Below are 16,770 nucleotides of genomic sequence, written 5' to 3' on the forward strand. Positions count from 1 at the left end.
TAATGACATTTATTTTATTTTATATTTTGAATTAAAAGAGAACTAAAATAACACCCCACAACCATGATTCCCGCTTAAATTCAAAGCACTCTCAGATTTAATCGAACCCGTAACATTTTGATCTCTTAAGCTGACTTTTACCACTGAATTACCTTGATAGAGTAACATTTACTTCAAATTAAGGTGTTTTAAGAGAAAATCCGTAACATTTAGCTTACCACTCTAACTAATAATAAATATATTATATTATAAAGAGGGTATATTTAAAAAATTAATATATTAATTTATTTATTTGAATAAATAATAATAATTATAAATATTTCTTCCTATAAAAAAATCGAATATATTTATAAATTCCAAAAATCTTATAATCATACAATTTAAAATTGTAAAAATTCAAACTAAATTAAAAGCGTGTCTAAATCAAATTTAATCTTGTCTAAAATAGTATCATACTAAAACTTTGGGCTAGTTTGATTCAGCTTATTAACGCCAGCTTATCCAGTTTATTCTTAGGTACATTTAATATGATCTCAACTTATTTAATGACTAAGCAGCTTATTCTTAGGTACGTTTGATATGATCTCAACTTATTTCATCATTAAGCTTGAATATGTTTGATAAAACTTATACGCCCAGCTTATTTATTTTTAATATTTACAATATATTATTTAATAATTAATATTATATATAGATATAATGTTATATATATTTATTAATTTAATTTTAAATATTAATAAATGATTTAAATTAAAAAATTATATATATTTGAAAATAAATTATATTAATATATTATTGTTTATAAATTTTTATAAATATATAATTTAATTATTAATAAATGACTTAAATTAAAAAATAATATATTTTAAAATAAATGATATAAATATATTATTTCTATAAATATATAGTTTTAAATATATTTAATATAAATATGATATAAAAAATATATAGATATATATAAAAGTATTTAATAATATATCTTTTTTACATTTTCACACTTCCCTCTCTGACCTAATTTTTCAATTGTCAATTTATTTTTCTGCACTCACACACTCTTAATATTATCATTCATTTTAGGATTCATCTAAATTGTAATCAGTATTTTAGATAATTAATTAAGATTAGTTTAATTTTTAAAACTATAATTATGAATAAAAAAATATCAAAGTGTATTTATTTTTCATATTTTGCTTCATTATTTTATATATTAAGATATATATTATAAATAATAAATAAAAATATATTTAAATGTATCTTTTTTATTATAATAATTTTATATAAAAATATTATAAATATATAGAATAGATGAGAGAGAATGAATAAAATGATTAGAAATAAATGAAGATGAGTGATAGAGTGAGGGAATTTAATGAGGGAATTTGGTGAGGGAATGACGTGGCATCACCTTCATTGGTTGGTTGGAAAATGTAAAAGTAGGAGGAAAGAGAGAAAAGAAATAAATTATTTGATTTTTTCAGCGAATAAAATTATGTCACGTCATTCCCTCACCAAATTCCCCCACCTAATCATTTCTCATAAATGAAATAGATGAGAAAGAATGAATAAAAAAATATTTAAAAATGATGAGAGAGAGAAACGCTGAGATTATAATCTTAAACGCTGAGGAGAGAGAAACGAGTAAGAGACCTTTCTCTTGTTTCTTGGCTTGATGCTCCCGAGAGCGATTCTTTGTTATTCTTCATTCGGACAAGGGTGTTGGCAACGGTGAAGACATTGTACACTCAGTAGAGTTGATCGGCTCCGAATCCCCCATGGGGACCTCTAAATGTTTCAACATACGACTTAGTTGAGCAGCAAAACTCACACTTTCCTTGTTCTCTTGATTAATAGTTGAGCACAAGTTCAGGTACAAAGTTGAGGCCCAGTTGACCTGAATCCCTTTGAGATAGCCGACATATAGTCAAAACGGTCTTGACTATAAAGATGGAAAGAACCCGCCTTCCCTTGAAGCGCTTTAGAGAGAAAATTGAGTTCAAACGCAAAAATGTGTTTGGTTGTAATTTTTTGCGTAAACTTATTACGCAGACGCCCATATGCGGCTTATAAATGCTAAGTCAAACGAGCCCTTTAATAATCAACTTCAAATTTTAACCTAGAATTTGTACTTACCTTTATTAATGTAGCTCATAAATTAATTTAATCTTGTCTAAAATAGTACCATACTAAAACTTTAATAATCAACTTCAAATTTTAACCTAGAATTTGTACTTACCTTTATTAATGTAATGTAGCTCATAAATTAATTTAGGTAGTGATCAAATTTTTAGTTGGGTGGGGACCATTATCATTTAGGAACTGCACGAGTAAGATCAAATCAAATAAAGTATAATGTTAAAAACATGTTATAAATTGTTATTGTTTCTATCTATTATTTATATATTATTTTTTTATAATTCAAATAGACTTAATCACGTAGCCGGCCATAGGATAAGAGGTCTCATCGTACTAACAGGTTTAATCCTAAATCAATATATTAACATGTCGGTTAACCAACTAAATTATGTTATTTTTGTTTAAATTTACTTATTATTAGGCATTTTTAGCCATTGAAATCTAATACCATACCTATTTTAACTAAAAAAAATCAAGAACAATTTTTTTGTTTGCTAAAAAATGTTATATATTGCCTAATCATAACGTCTTAAAATTCCGAATAAGCACAATATAGATAAAAAAATTCTAAATATGACAAATAATATGTTTTTTAAATAAATAAACACATAATATATATATATATATATATAAAATTAGAAATCACAAATATAAATACAAAAAAATACAATTGTTTTGATCGAATATGCCTAAAGAACTTTGAGTGGAAATTGATTCCACTTCTTAATTATTATTATATATTAAGAGATCAAGCAAGATTTGAAAATGAGTCATGAAATCTCTCTCTCTCTCCATTCATTTATTAATAATAATTATTATTAGGAAAATTAAAATCATAATTAATTAATTAATGTGGCCAACCTGAATCCACGTCAAAACCATTAAATTATAATTTTTGAACATAATAAATATTAATAACATGGGGCAAGTTGCAATCTTCATCTCTTTATGCATGATTTTGATTTTTCCCAAGAACATATATTAAAAATAATAATTGAACATGATACTGTTTCATGGTCCATCTATCTGTACTCTTTCTCTCTTTCTCTCTCTTCAACTATATATATTTATATATTATAAATTTAAAATATGCTAAGCATAGCATGCGAGAAAAGAAAGAATATTAAAACTAGGGTTAGCTACAAAAAACAATTAGAACCTTAAACTGCTGACATTTGAATATTTTAATGATTAATTTATTTATATAATTTTAAAGCTTGATTTGGGAATCCTTAGAATAAATGAAACTTACCCAATTTGTTCATTACTATAATTTAAATTTAATTTAATTGAATTAAAATTGAGAAATGTGATTGTGTGGATTCATGCATCTATCTTAATTAATTAAACACACTTATCAGTAGTAATAGACAAAATATTGCTGTCAAACACACTTTTCTCTTACATGAATCAGACCTTAGGACTCAGATTGTCCATCCATATATATTATATTATATATGTAAATAATATGTAGGTTATGATTTATTAATTAAGATGTTAAATTAATCCTTAAAGTTCTATACTTCTATTCTTATTTAACAATGTTTTAGATTGAGAAGGGATGTCTTGCTATCTTCGTTCAATTTTTTTATAAATATATATTTTGTTTCATGTTAAAATTGTATGATTTTACGATTTGAAAGGAGACTAATGAGTAATTTTTTTTTATCCAAGATCTCGTTATTTGGATGAAGTGTTATTAATGGTGAAATTCTAACCGAAGATATGTACATAAAAAATGTTGTATTATGGCTAGTCGTTGTCATATGTGTCACGAAAATGTTGAATTAATACTTTAATCACTTATTTTTGCATTATCGATTAGTGATTAGTATTTTAAGTCTTTTATGAAATATTACTTAAATTCATTGGGTGATGCTCAAGTCTTTAAATAATTGTTGAGAAATTTGAATTGATTCAACTTATATATATGAGAAACTTACATATTTGAGTTAAAATCTCAATTATTTGTTGATGGATTATCTAGTTGGAGAGAAATCGTCAAACTATCAACGATTATATGTAGTCGGCCGATACGTATCATTTATAATATACTATAATTATGACATTTTCTGAGATTCGTCCAGAAAAGCTAATAGAATCTATCCGTGAGTTAATCGTTTTCTCAAAAATTTACAAACTCGATAACTTATTTGGTACTGTTTTTTCTTTTCATTAAATGTTTTTTTTTTGTGTTTAAATAATTTTTTTTCACTTTTAGTAAAATATATATTTAAAAAAAAACTAATTAGCCAGATTTAGGTCAACTCTTAATCTTGGGTTGAATAAAAACACAACATTTATTTATTACTTTTTTTAAAGACCATAATACCTTTTGATTGTACTATAACTAGCATAGATAGTTAAAATTTCAAAAAAAAAATGAAAATGAGATTATTCATAGAACACCTAGAATCTTATTATTGTATTTTTTCTTTTTTCACCAAAATAAAAAAAAAAAAATCATATTATATTTGAATTAATGATAGTAAGTTGCAGAGGAGCACTGATAACAAAGGTGTGGATCTTCACATGTGATTACAAACTCCTCTGAGCTTTGGTGGCTCCCACTTCTGCTTCTCACTTTTACCATAATTTCCTCACCTCCTTCTTCCATCTCTCTCTCTCTCTCTCTTCTTCTTCTTCTCTCTCTATATTTGCAGTGCGTGCTGTCTGGAAAGTGGATTTGACAAGGCGACCAACCGTCCGATCTTCTCACATCTCTTCTTCATCATCTGAATGAACTCAGTCCTTGTTCAAATCGGTAAGTTTATCATGATTCCGATTATCCTACTATTAGTAATTTCCAAACTATCACTACAGTAGTACGTAGTATAGTATACTAGTTGTTGTTTTCCTTTTCATCAACAACTGTTCAACTGTTCATCGCACGAGATTCTCTCTTTTTCCTGAGATGTAGGAACAATTTAAAGCTAATAATAATAGTTAATGATCGATATGACTTCGTATTGATGATAATTTCATGTTTGCTTTATTTTCATATGTTTTAACTTCTTACAGCTCATTATATGCCCTAGAAAGTGAAAGTTATTGCTTATTATCAATCATTTTAGTGCATTTAATGGAGGTGTCAGGTGTCTCTATAGATATTTCCGATTTGAGTGATACAACCAGATTAGCTGGACGGATTGATTGAATGAACTCATCAAATCTTTAATACTTCCAAAATAGTAATGAATTTCGTGTTTGAATAAAGTAGAAGATGCTTTTGCCGAGTTATTCATATCCTTGGTTCGGTTATTTTTTTAGTTTATTTCTCTGTTCTTGATGATTTGAGTGCGTTCTTTCGTTGTACGGACGATATCGGAATGCCTTGATTCAATTAATCAGGCATGTAGAACTTCTTCATCATCATTATCATCATAGCCGTAGTGTGTTATTAGATTTGGATTTTTTCATTATATTGTTGTGCCTGTATGAGATCTAGTTAGGGAGTTCAGTCCATGGTTGATAATTGGAGGAATTAAGGCAATTTATGTTAGTTATTTTGGTTTGATTTCCTTGTTAATGATCTTTTGCTTGCAGATTAAACTACATGAATCTGCATTCTATGGAAAAACAGCTTTTGTGCAATTTCCATTAATCATTTTGGTTTGATTTCCTTGTAAATGATCTCTTGCTTGAAGATTAAACTACAAGAATATGCCTTCTATGGAAAAACAGTTTTTGTGCAATTTCTATTAGTCATTTTGGTCCTGATTTTCTTTGTAAAATGATCTTTTGCTTGCAGATTAAACTACAAAGAATCTGCATTTTATTGAAAAAAAACAGCTTTTGTGCAATTTCCATTAGTCAATTTGGTCTTATTTTCTTTGTAAAATGATCTTTTGCTTGCAGATTAAACAACAAGAATCTGCATTCTATGGAAAAACAGCTTTTGTGCAATTTTCATTAGTCATTTTGGTCTGATTTTCTTGTAAATGATCTTTTGCTTTTCAGATTAAACTACGAGAATCTCCATTCTATGGAAAAACAGCTTATGTGAAAAGATCTGGCCTTAATATGGACTGGATTGGGAAGTGGGACTGGGAAAACCTGGTCATGTTTAATCCGAATTCCATTGATTGTCCTAGAAAGAATCCGACAGACTGGGGAGTTGAAGAAGAGAATGCAACATCATTTCACATATCTGGTGGAGGGGTTTGTTCAGGCTCAGAATTGGGACATGGTTCTTCAGCAAGAAGTTCAATATCAGTTTCCACTGATTCATCATCAAAGAATGCAATCAACGTATCAAAGACAATAGTTCAGCCACCTCGAAAGCATTTGGTACAAACTGAGCAATCTGGAAACCCTAGAATTGCTTATGGTAGTGAACCAGTGATTGGTTTGAAACTTGGGAAACGTACATATTTTGAAAATAGTTCAACATCTACTACTACTAATCCTGTTTCATCTGTGTTATCGACTAAGAAAATCAAATCATCTGGTCAAAGAATACCTTCTCCACGATGTCAAGTCGAAGGTTGCAATCTCGATCTCTCGTCAGCTAAAGAATATCACCGCAAGCATAGGGTTTGTGATGCCCATTCAAAGTGCCATAAGGTGGTTGTTGGTGGCCTAGATAGAAGATTTTGCCAACAATGCAGCAGGTTATAGCTTTTATGTTTCTATGTATTGAATTTTCAAGTTAAGCAAGAAAAACTTTAACATTTAACAATAGTTTCTTCTTTTTTTAACAATGTGTGTAGGTTCCATAGCTTGTCGGAATTTGATGAAAAGAAACGAAGCTGCCGTAGAAGGCTCTCTGATCATAATGCGAGGCGACGCAAACCGCATCAAGAAGCTATCCAGTTCAGTTCAACTAGAGTATCTGCTCCATTCTTAGGTATTATTTACTACTCGAAAGAAGTTCTTAAGGCTGCATATTAGGTGATTCTAAATAAATTGAACATACTTATAGGATTCACCATATAAATGTTTTGAATTAAAAGACCAATGTCTCAATTTCAATTCCTATTTAACCTCCTACATAAATAAAACTTTGGTCTAAGAAAAATATCTTTATTTTCTTAAATTGTCAATGGATAGAATCTAAATGAGAGTGAAGTCAATGAAAAAAATCATTCTAGCATGTCCCACTGTCTTACTCAAGTAATTACAATATTACCCTTGTACCATTTTTTATTTATTTTTCCTTTTCCAGAATGTTTGTTTTAAATTTAGGCATGGTTACTCAACTAATTACAATATGACCTTTATACTAACTTTTTTTTTTACTTTTCCAGAATGGTAGTTTTAAGTAGATTTAGGAATGGTTACTCAATTAATTACAATATTGCACAATTTTTTTTTGATATTTTTTCTTTTCCAGAATGATAGTTTTAAGTAAATTTAGGCATTGTTTTGAGAAATGTCATTTTGTCCAATCATTTGATCAAATCATCAACCAAAATAGTCTTATAAAGTTAATCAAGTTTTTCATGAAATTAGATTATTTCCAAATAACTTTATAATAATTGTGGCTATGTTAATATGTAACAAATCTGGTGAAAAAATTGCAGATGGGGGACATCAAATAAGTTTTATATTGAACAGTGCTCCTGTTCTTGAAGGAAGATCATATGAAATTCCTTTATGGGAAAGCACATGTAGTAGCAGCTCCTCTAAGTTTATGTTAACCAAGGAATACCCATGGAAATCTGAAGGCTTTCAACCCCCGCAGCCTCCAATTTGGCAAGGTTCCGATCACTTACAATCCAAGGGCACCGCCAGTTCAATTATGAGCCAAGGTTTGTCTTTTAATTTTCGATAAAATAAGGGTATTTTAGTATTTTAATTGATGATTTGAATTATTCAGGTTTGAAGAAATCGATAGCATCTTCTTGTGACTTGGTTCCGGATAATAATAATAATCACTGTGCTCTCTCTCTTCTGTCAACTAATAATAACGGTTGTCAACCGTCTAAGCCAGCAAAGTTTCCATTGGACTGCCCTCTTCCATCGATGATGACGAGGGCAGCCCCGTCTTTTCCAATGGCTTCATCGGTTACTCAGTACTGGCAAACTGCCCCTGATTCTGCGGTTCTTGAAGAAATACAGCTCCTAAAGCAACAACCATCTTACTACACTGACATCTATTCCAACATTTTGAACAAATGAAAGTTATTTGTCGATTTGGCTTCTTCTTTAACTTTTGCTTAGGTTTTTGGAGAATCATGAACCATCATCATGTCTGTTCTTCTGTCTTAGCTATTGTTATTTTTTATTTGTACTGGATTCGATTTTAGGTTTTTGTATCGATAAACATCAAACTTGCAATTTTTAATGAGCAATCGGCATATTTTAGGAAATTTTTCAATATTGGGTATAGTCATGCATATCAAATTTGTCACATTTAAGGTTGGCTTGTCAATTTTTTTGAAAATCCAAATCGAAAAATCAATGCCTTTCCTTTCCTATGACCGACACCGTATATAAAGAGAAGAGACGCAATAACTAGGTGAAATATTTGCAAAAACGCCAACTGAAACTATGAGGTTGGTTCAATTATATAGCTAAATCAACCTAATAGATCGGTTTACACTCTATCAAGAACCTATATAATCGGTTGTTTTCGGCTTGAACCCTATGAACATCAATGAGCTTCATAAGTGAGGCTTACGGAATGCCAAAAGTGTTCAAAACATAGAAGGGGAAGCAACATTACAATATTATTCTACTTTTCGATAGGACTTTTTACTCTTTGTTCATAAATAAGAAAGCCAGCAAAATAACTATAAGGATATATCATGTTATAAGGATGCATATATAGATAGACAAATTAAATATTTTTCCAACAGACAGACAGACCTAAAACCGAAAATAGTCATGTTTTCAAGCAACCAACATAGTAGTTCAATTCACGATAACAATCTAAAAAACAAAAGTATGGAGACCTATTATTGGCCGACACAATGTATCAGAACAAGGATTCCATAAAGTAAACCGACTGACCGACCGCTGCAAGACGAGGATGACTGACATGACTGACTGACGACAACCCTGAACCAACCTTCTCAACCCCACAAAAATACCTAGTACTCACTGGAACAGGTAGACAGACAGACAGACGATGGAAAATCAATAACCAGAAAAATTGAAACATGAATGCATGATAATAAAACGATTGATTAATACCCGGAACAATTTGTTTGAACTTATCTTATTATGTACTACAACAATGATCATTTGAAATCTTATAAATGAAAAATCCACTGAAACTAAACTTATCATGGAACAACAACAACAAAAACGGACCTGATCATTTCCATTTGTTGTTTCTGAAGGGGACTTTATATCTTCCTCAGATGGTTTCTCGGCCCCACAATTCTGTCTGTTACATTTGTTCCTAAACGGAAAATTCACATTGTTGCAATTTTCACACTTCCAGCTTCCCTCAGGCAACCTTTGCTCTGTTGACAATTGTTACAAACTTTATTGTAAGTAAAATATATCAAATAAGTAAAATACCAAAGTAAAAGACTTACTTGGATTCTTATCAGATTTGGCAACCTGCATTTCATGAAACTAGTTCATCAGTCAAGAATCACAATGTAGACCAAGTCCTTGTTTGATGTTGGGTATTGAAAATCATGTTATTTGTGTAAATGTCATTAGGGGTATAAATATATAATGAATGATATGATTGATGAGTAGATTGTTAATTGGATTATTTGAAACTAATCTCATATAACCCACATCAAACAAGCTCTTGTTGTTAGAATATCCTAAGACATATATAAAATGGCAATTCAAACCTGAGGTCCAGGCTTTGGAGTGTTGCACTTTCTCATATTGCAAACAGTTCTAAAAGAGAAGTTAACATTCCGACAATTGGGACATTTCCAGTCGTTATCGCGTGTTGCATCTAAAAAGAAAATAGGACAATATAATTATGATAAAAAAATTGCAAATGTCTAGTCATTAGTTTGGAATAAAAGCAGCACCTTTCTTATGGGGTTTCTCTTCAGAAAAATATTCAATCCTTGGACCCTGATGAAAGACCATTCATTAACTTAGCAACAAAAAAAATCTTCAAAAGACAATGCAGGACTTCTTCAAACAAATTATCAAAAAAGATTTCATAGTTTCCTAATACATAATTTTCGACCCACAAACATATGGAAGTGTTGCCATGTGAATAAGGGAGCGTATGTAGAAATATTGCACAAGTGGCCCATTAAAAAGACAATGCAGGACTTCTCCAGACAAATTATCGAAAAAGATTTCATAGTTTCCTAATACATAATTTTCGACCCACAAACATATGGAAGTGTCGCCATGTGAATAAGAGAGCGTATGTAGAAATATTGCACAAGTGGCCCATTAAAAAGACAATGCAGGACTTCTCCAGACAAATTATCGAAAAAGATTTCATAGTTTCCTAATACATAATTTTCGACCCACAAACATATGGAAGTGTTGCCAAGTGAATAAGGGAGCGTAAGTAGAAATATTGTACAAGTGGCCCCATTTGAAAACACTTTTGTTTCTGTTTCTATATCTGGAAGCATTTCCAAAAACAAAAGTTTTTCCAAATAGGGAAAACTATTGACATACCATGGCAGTATGGCCCATAGGCATAATCAGGCCATATCGATCTATCATGGGTGGTGGCATACCGTACATTCCACCTGAAAAAAGTTAAGAACATTGATGCATAATAACCATGAAAATACATTGAACATAAAGTACATAGAGCAGTATGAAATAAAATATCCTCTAATACCTAAACCTGCACTACAAATTATCCTGCACATGAACTTGAATATTATTTCAAATTTAGTAGTTGAACTTATGAGCTAGAAAGATATATTTTCATGAAAAATTTGAAAAGGGCAGTTCATCACACTATGCATGCCTGTTTTATTTACAGTAACACTTATTTTCATTCTAGTAGTTCAATGCTCATCTTATGATGATTAATCAAAATATAATTATAATCCATTCTCAGTAATCTATGTTATACTTAGAAGTAGCAAATACATCAGTTCTCTCTTTTAACATATAACATTATTGGGACACGTTTTAAACAAGAGATTTGTTTATTTATTGGGACGGGTAAAAACTAGATGAGGGTAGTTTAGGTAATGTAATGTTAAAAAGTGATTGAATTGACCCTAGTGATCTTATAAATTGGGATAATGATAAATTTTAGAAAGTTAAAGAGGCAAGAAAAAGTAAATACAAGTCTTAATGGACCTACCAGAATATGGTGGTGGACTAGATAGAGGCAGAGACCTATATGGGCTGCCTCCTGAAATATGGCGTCCATATTCGTAAGGAAGATGTGAACCCCGAGCAAGAGGTACGTCATAACGAGGCATAGACGAACCATTATAAACCGAAGACCCATAAGGTGGAAGACCCATATACATCGAAGATGGTCCACCCGATCCAACATAAGGAACTGGAGGCAAGAAACCATGGGAATGGGAATGGGAATGTTGCATAGGATTACCCACCAATTTCTGACAATTAAGAAGAAATTTTGCTTAAAACCACCTGTGTTCCATGAGATTATAATTCAAAGGAAACTTACTAAATTGTGATCAACTGGTCTAGACTGATGACAATTGCGCATATTGCATGTTGTCCTAAACGAGAAATTGACATTTCCACAGCTAGGACATGTCCAATCATCTTCTCTTCGACCACCTACAACCATCAAGAAAAGAGAAACAAGATATATCATCTGCTTTGATTTGGATCTAGAGATCAAACAAAAATCGATAATATCATCGATTATGACGAGAAGATGTAACATACCATCGGTACGAGCTCGTTTAGATGTAGAAGAATTCCTGTAATCGACCTGAAACAAATCAAAATTATTATCAATATACATTCTGAAAATGCAATCAGCTAGAGATCAATCTATCAATGAACAATATAACACTTCTATTATGATATCCATCAAGCTATATACAGTACGAAAAGGAAGACAAACATGAATTCACTATACATTACCAAATACGCCATGAAAATTTGATCAGAAATGAACAGAAAGAAGGAATTTCAAAAGATTAAACCTAGAAGACGATCTATCTAACCTTCGACATGAGAAATCAGCTGATACTTGTTGGAGAGAGATTGAAGAATTCAGCCGATGAAGAAGAGGAATGAGGGTTTCGTTTTTTATTTATTTTATTTTATTTTATAATTTACGTACGGTGGAGGGGTAAAACTGTAATTTCCTATTCTGGAATGAAATCTAGAACCCTAATTCGGCGACTCATAGTTTAACTTTCTTCGTCTTCTCCGTTTTCTCCGATTTTTTCTCCGATCGAAGATGTACGGCGCCGATGATCTCGCCGGCGATTCAGAGCGAACTGCTTTCAGAAAATCAGAGAAGAAATACAAGTTATATTACGATAATAGTTCAAAATCATCGAAAAAGTACTCACCGAACGATTTAACTTCATGAATTAAGGTATGTATATGCTTTGTTGATGTAATCAAATGATCAAACGTCATTTGTGTTCTTCTACAGGAAGAAACAACCGAAAGCTGTTGATTTATCAGATGTTCTTGATTTCCACTCCATTTTGGATTCGTACAAGGCAAATGGTGAACTTCCTTCAGGAGTTTCAGTTCTTCAATGTGATTTTGATCGGTCTGTTTTCTGTTTAGATGATCATCCTGGTAAGGATTACAGTAATTGTTCAAGTTCAAGTTACCGCAATGAATCTGCGATTAATATGATTATTATGTAGGGTTTTATTTCATACCTAGGGCAATTGGAGTGGATGAGCAAACTCATTGGATAAAGGAGAGTTTGATCAATTTTCCTCAACCGCCTAATAGAACTAACCATAATGCAATTTACGGAACTATAAGCAATATCTTCGATGCAGCTCGAAAAGGGAACGTTTTAGTTGATTGTTCTTCGACTTCTCCTAATCCTCCTAGATGGATATTTTCGGATGAACAAGGAGATAATACAAGTAAATCAATCTCTGCTTCTGTTTTATTGCGGAAGTTAAGATGGAGTACTCTTGGTCTGCAATTTGACTGGTCTAGGGTTAGGATTCTTTTCATTCTTCTATTTGATAGTTAAACATAATTGACTTTTGACTGTTTTCATCTCAATTTTGTAGAGGAATTACAATACGCTTTTACCACATAACAGGATTCCGGATGAACTTTGTCAAGTGGCTAAGAGAATGGCTGATGTTGCGTTGCCTGATGGAGAAGGATTTCAACCTGAAGCCGCTATTGTTAATTACTTTGGACCAGGTTAACTATACCGTTTATATTTTCCTTGTTGAAGAATGGTTTTCAAAATGGTTTATTTATTGCAGGTGATACACTTGGTGGGCATCGTGATGATATGGAAGTAGACTGGAGTAGACCTATTGTTAGCATGAGGTATGAAATCATTTGAAAACTTTCTTGGGTGTTATTGATAAACCTGAAATTAAGTGTTTTAATGTTAAAAATTTGAACAACCCGTAAGTGGCAATAGTATTTTCTAAGATACCCAAATGTCTTAGATTCGATTCTCTTTAAGAACACGTTAAATTGAAGTGGGGTAATGATTTGTTGGGTTAAAGTTGTCTTTTGTTAACTTAAATTGAACTGACAAAATGAATTGTTTTCTACAAAGCTTGGGCTGCAAAGCCATATTTCTTCTTGGTGGAAAGTCAAGAGAGGATGAGCCAATGGCAATGTTCATGAGAAGTGGTGATATCATGTTAATGGCTGGAGAAGCAAGAGAATGTTTCCATGGTTAGTTTTCGGGTTTTTTCGAGAATTATTTGTCTTGAATAACATAAAGGCTAAAGTATATATATAACCCTTACAATCCTATCATCTTCCATAAAAATCAAAGAAAAATCATCAACCTAGAAATGTCCAATACAATCCAAAGTTCCATGGATGGACCGATGATGATTATGAGATATGAGATTATATAAAGCTGAGTAAACTTCATTTTGCTTGTTTACTTCTTACTTGGGCAGGTGTCCCAAGAATATTCACGGATGAAGAAAATGCCGAGATAGATTGTCTTGAGTCGCAGTTTTCGCATGAAGACGATAACTGCTTCTTGGAATATATAAGAACTTCGAGGATCAATATCAACATCAGACAAGTTTTCTAAAGGAAATGAGGGTTTTTTTTGGTGATTTTCCCTTATTTATTTTCAATGAGTGTTTCTTTTGGCAGCTTAGACAAGAGAATGTGAAGTTACAGGTTTTTGTGAGGAAAGAATAGAAAAATATATCTATGATTTGTATTGTATTTTGTTACATTTTTTAACTATAAGGTTTATTTTCACCGATTAAGAAGTCTATTCAAGTTCGATTCTCATTAAAAACGCCTTAAAACATATAAAATCATCAAAATATTGTATTAGAGACAAACACGAGTAATGTCTACAAAATCAACTAGAATGAATCAATGTACAGATTTTTGTAGTGAAAAAACTGGTGGATATACTATGTGCTAACTAGGTATTAGCTTTTCGAAGTTCCTGTAAATCTCCGGTTCCCAAATGAAAGACTTTCTCCGATTAGGGTTTCAACCCGTTAATTATTCGTGCATTAGTATGTAATGTATACAGTTTATATCACCTTCTCCCCCACCAATCTGGGATTTTCAGCCTCCGGTTTCTATGTACAGCCAGTTTCATCGCATTTAACTTGTGTTTGACCTGTCTCCATATCATATTAACCGCATCTCCTTCTTTAGGAGGATACTGGTATTCAAAGTGATGGGAGATTTTCACGAGCTGCTTCCACATTTCTAACCACTTCTCTTTAGGTAATTGTCGAAGCTGGTTTACCATATAACCCGGGATTAAAGCTTCCTTAACCGAGAAGAAGATTGAAAATTTTGTATAGTCCAGTTCATCCTCAAACGGGAGTTCAATTTGGTCGCTCACTATCACAGGCACACAATGGCTCGCGATAGCATCAAACAGTCGGTTGGAAGATGGTGTGTCTCCTGCCGGAGTTAAACAGAACTTTGACAATCGCATTCCCTCCGAGGACTGGAACCAAACCAAAACGAGTTATTCATAGACCTTTATGATTTCTGTCAAAAGGGAGAAAGAAATCGTACCACTTTTATGCTTTCATCGTTTGCATAGCTGTTTTCGTAATGGACATCTTCATATCCAACTAATATCTTCTTCAGTTTAGCTCGAACAATCCCTTCCTACAAACATAAACAAATCACCCAGAATAAACAATGTTACAGAAAACATACAACAAAAAACATAAAACTATTCTAAACATACATCTTTCCTCGCTGTTCTTCCTCGGAAGAAGAGTAGGGTAGTTCGAGTCTCGTAAGGATTAGGAGAGAAATCATCTGTAAACGAGTCCACCACATGTACATAAGGTGCCACTACATCTTTAGTCAAATTGGACACGATCCTTGAATAGCGACCAAAATCAGCTACTATGAGAATCGAAGAATTGATTTGATCTCTAAGGAATCTAAATGCATTTGGATGATGCATTGGAATTACATGATCTCGACCCTGATTAGTCTGCCAGTAACTAGATTGCCTTAGAAATTTCATAACATCAACCTGAAATCGCATAAAACTAGCATATAAACAAACAACAATTGCTAGTTAATTGTTCATTAGTATGAACAAAGCTATCATAACTGAAGAATCTAATCAATTCTAATCCAAATCCAATGAACTATGAAATTGAATTGTTATTACCTGTAATTGACGATCAAATTCCGTAGCTGGATCCGTCATATTATGTCCATGAGTATTGAAACTCAATGAAGAGAAGAAAGGAACGAAGAAAACATCTGCGATTACCGGATCCAAAACCCTAACCGCCTCCCGATTCTCATCATTTCCACTCCATTCGTAAAGTAGCGACGCCATCATCCAATACTCAACACTATGCTGCTTCTTAAGCCCCGAATTCCTCGGCCACGGCGGTAAATTCCTTGCGTTGACAGTTCCTTCTTCAGATCTCCGACGATTCATCATTCCGACGTGAAATCTCCGAGGGAGTTCATACATGTAAACCTTGAGAGGAACTTGAGAGTAACAAGGAGCAGATGAGAAGTTAACCTGCTGCGACTGCTGTAAAAGGGGGAAGAAGTAGGATCTCGGATCAACTGTTCCTGTAAAAGCGGTGTAGGTAATGAGAAGTACAACGATGAATAGCATCGAAATCGCTCCTTTCCAAATCGTTTTCATCGCGAAATGACTTTACTGGAATCGCCTACGTATGAACTGGAACAACGACAGTGGAGGCCATTGATTCTCTGGCTTGTAGCTCATGGAAATGGAGGTGAATGTGATTAGAGAAACGGAATGAACATCGAATCGAAGATGAAGAATGAAGATTGAAGATGAAGAAATTGCATTTACAGATCCATAAATGTCACTTCTTTACAAGCTCTGTAAATCTCTTTCTCGATCTTTCTTCTTCTATAATATCATTTCCATTATTTATTCAAGCTATGAAATTTCAAATAAACCAAACTAAATTATATTATACAGTGTATTAACTATTAAAACAATTGTTCTTAAATCTGTTTCTTAAAGAAATTATAAATATAGGTTTTTGTTATTAATGTTACTTTACTTTTTATTATTATTATTATTATTAAAAGATATTGACATTTGACACCTATTAAATAAATTATTTGGCC

The 16,770-nt window shown here is 32.0% G+C and overlaps 4 protein-coding genes across 4 annotated transcripts; 2 read left to right on the forward strand and 2 right to left on the reverse strand.

Moving 5' to 3' along the window:
- The first annotated feature begins 4,743 nt into the window (after positions 1-4,743).
- LOC124933504 (squamosa promoter-binding-like protein 12) lies at positions 4,744-8,443 on the forward strand. The gene is made up of 5 exons (XM_047473918.1): positions 4,744-4,897; positions 6,094-6,746; positions 6,846-6,982; positions 7,659-7,886; positions 7,955-8,443. The coding sequence occupies exons 2-5, from the start codon at positions 6,157-6,159 to the stop codon at positions 8,254-8,256; spliced, it is 1,257 nt and encodes a 418-aa protein (XP_047329874.1). The 5' UTR covers positions 4,744-4,897; positions 6,094-6,156; the 3' UTR covers positions 8,257-8,443.
- Positions 8,444-8,886: 443 nt separating this feature from the next.
- LOC124936376 (ranBP2-type zinc finger protein At1g67325-like) lies at positions 8,887-12,290 on the reverse strand. The gene is made up of 10 exons (XM_047476871.1): positions 12,189-12,290; positions 11,905-11,950; positions 11,678-11,793; positions 11,342-11,606; positions 10,696-10,769; positions 10,083-10,128; positions 9,894-10,003; positions 9,624-9,648; positions 9,394-9,548; positions 8,887-9,180 (listed from the first exon to the last, which is right to left on the reverse strand). Exons 1-10 carry the CDS (start codon positions 12,195-12,197, stop codon positions 9,178-9,180), a joined length of 849 nt encoding a protein of 282 aa, XP_047332827.1. The 5' UTR covers positions 12,198-12,290; the 3' UTR covers positions 8,887-9,177.
- Positions 12,291-12,377: 87 nt separating this feature from the next.
- On the forward strand, positions 12,378-14,417 carry LOC124936375 (alpha-ketoglutarate-dependent dioxygenase alkB). The gene is made up of 7 exons (XM_047476870.1): positions 12,378-12,534; positions 12,629-12,780; positions 12,852-13,159; positions 13,236-13,374; positions 13,440-13,506; positions 13,745-13,866; positions 14,100-14,417. The coding sequence occupies exons 1-7, from the start codon at positions 12,428-12,430 to the stop codon at positions 14,237-14,239; spliced, it is 1,035 nt and encodes a 344-aa protein (XP_047332826.1). The 5' UTR covers positions 12,378-12,427; the 3' UTR covers positions 14,240-14,417.
- A 42-nt stretch (positions 14,418-14,459) lies between these two features.
- Positions 14,460-16,566, reverse strand: LOC124934091 (probable arabinosyltransferase ARAD1). Its single transcript, XM_047474563.1, has 4 exons — positions 15,818-16,566; positions 15,380-15,676; positions 15,202-15,297; positions 14,460-15,130 (listed from the first exon to the last, which is right to left on the reverse strand). The coding sequence occupies exons 1-4, from the start codon at positions 16,310-16,312 to the stop codon at positions 14,708-14,710; spliced, it is 1,311 nt and encodes a 436-aa protein (XP_047330519.1). The 5' UTR covers positions 16,313-16,566; the 3' UTR covers positions 14,460-14,707.
- Between the last annotated feature and the right edge of the window lie 204 nt (positions 16,567-16,770).

Source organism: Impatiens glandulifera, chromosome 4 (genome assembly GCF_907164915.1).
Source record: "Impatiens glandulifera chromosome 4, dImpGla2.1, whole genome shotgun sequence".
NCBI classification, from domain to species: Eukaryota; Viridiplantae; Streptophyta; class Magnoliopsida; order Ericales; family Balsaminaceae; genus Impatiens; species Impatiens glandulifera.

Excerpts from the sequence above, each read along its gene's own strand:
- LOC124933504 (XM_047473918.1), top strand. The coding sequence starts at position 6,157 with ATGGACTGGATTGGGAAGTGGGACTGGGAAAACCTGGTCATGTTTAAT. Across the intron at positions 6,747-6,845 it reads TTTTGCCAACAATGCAGCAG|GTTCCATAGCTTGTCGGAAT; the intron begins GTTATAGCTTTT and ends CAATGTGTGTAG. Across the intron at positions 6,983-7,658 it reads AGTATCTGCTCCATTCTTAG|ATGGGGGACATCAAATAAGT; the intron begins GTATTATTTACT and ends AAAAAATTGCAG.
- LOC124936375 (XM_047476870.1), top strand. The coding sequence starts at position 12,428 with ATGTACGGCGCCGATGATCTCGCCGGCGATTCAGAGCGAACTGCTTTC. Across the intron at positions 12,781-12,851 it reads CTGTTTAGATGATCATCCTG|GGTTTTATTTCATACCTAGG; the intron begins GTAAGGATTACA and ends ATTATTATGTAG. Across the intron at positions 13,507-13,744 it reads AGACCTATTGTTAGCATGAG|CTTGGGCTGCAAAGCCATAT; the intron begins GTATGAAATCAT and ends TTTTCTACAAAG.
- LOC124936376 (XM_047476871.1), bottom strand. Across the intron at positions 11,794-11,904 it reads TAAACGAGCTCGTACCGATG|GTGGTCGAAGAGAAGATGAT; the intron begins GTATGTTACATC and ends TGATGGTTGTAG. Across the intron at positions 10,004-10,082 it reads AGAGAAACCCCATAAGAAAG|ATGCAACACGCGATAACGAC; the intron begins GTGCTGCTTTTA and ends TTTTCTTTTTAG.
- LOC124934091 (XM_047474563.1), bottom strand. The coding sequence starts at position 16,312 with ATGAAAACGATTTGGAAAGGAGCGATTTCGATGCTATTCATCGTTGTA. Across the intron at positions 15,298-15,379 it reads GAAGAACAGCGAGGAAAGAT|GAAGGGATTGTTCGAGCTAA; the intron begins GTATGTTTAGAA and ends TTATGTTTGTAG. Across the intron at positions 15,131-15,201 it reads ACGATGAAAGCATAAAAGTG|TCCTCGGAGGGAATGCGATT; the intron begins GTACGATTTCTT and ends GTTTGGTTCCAG.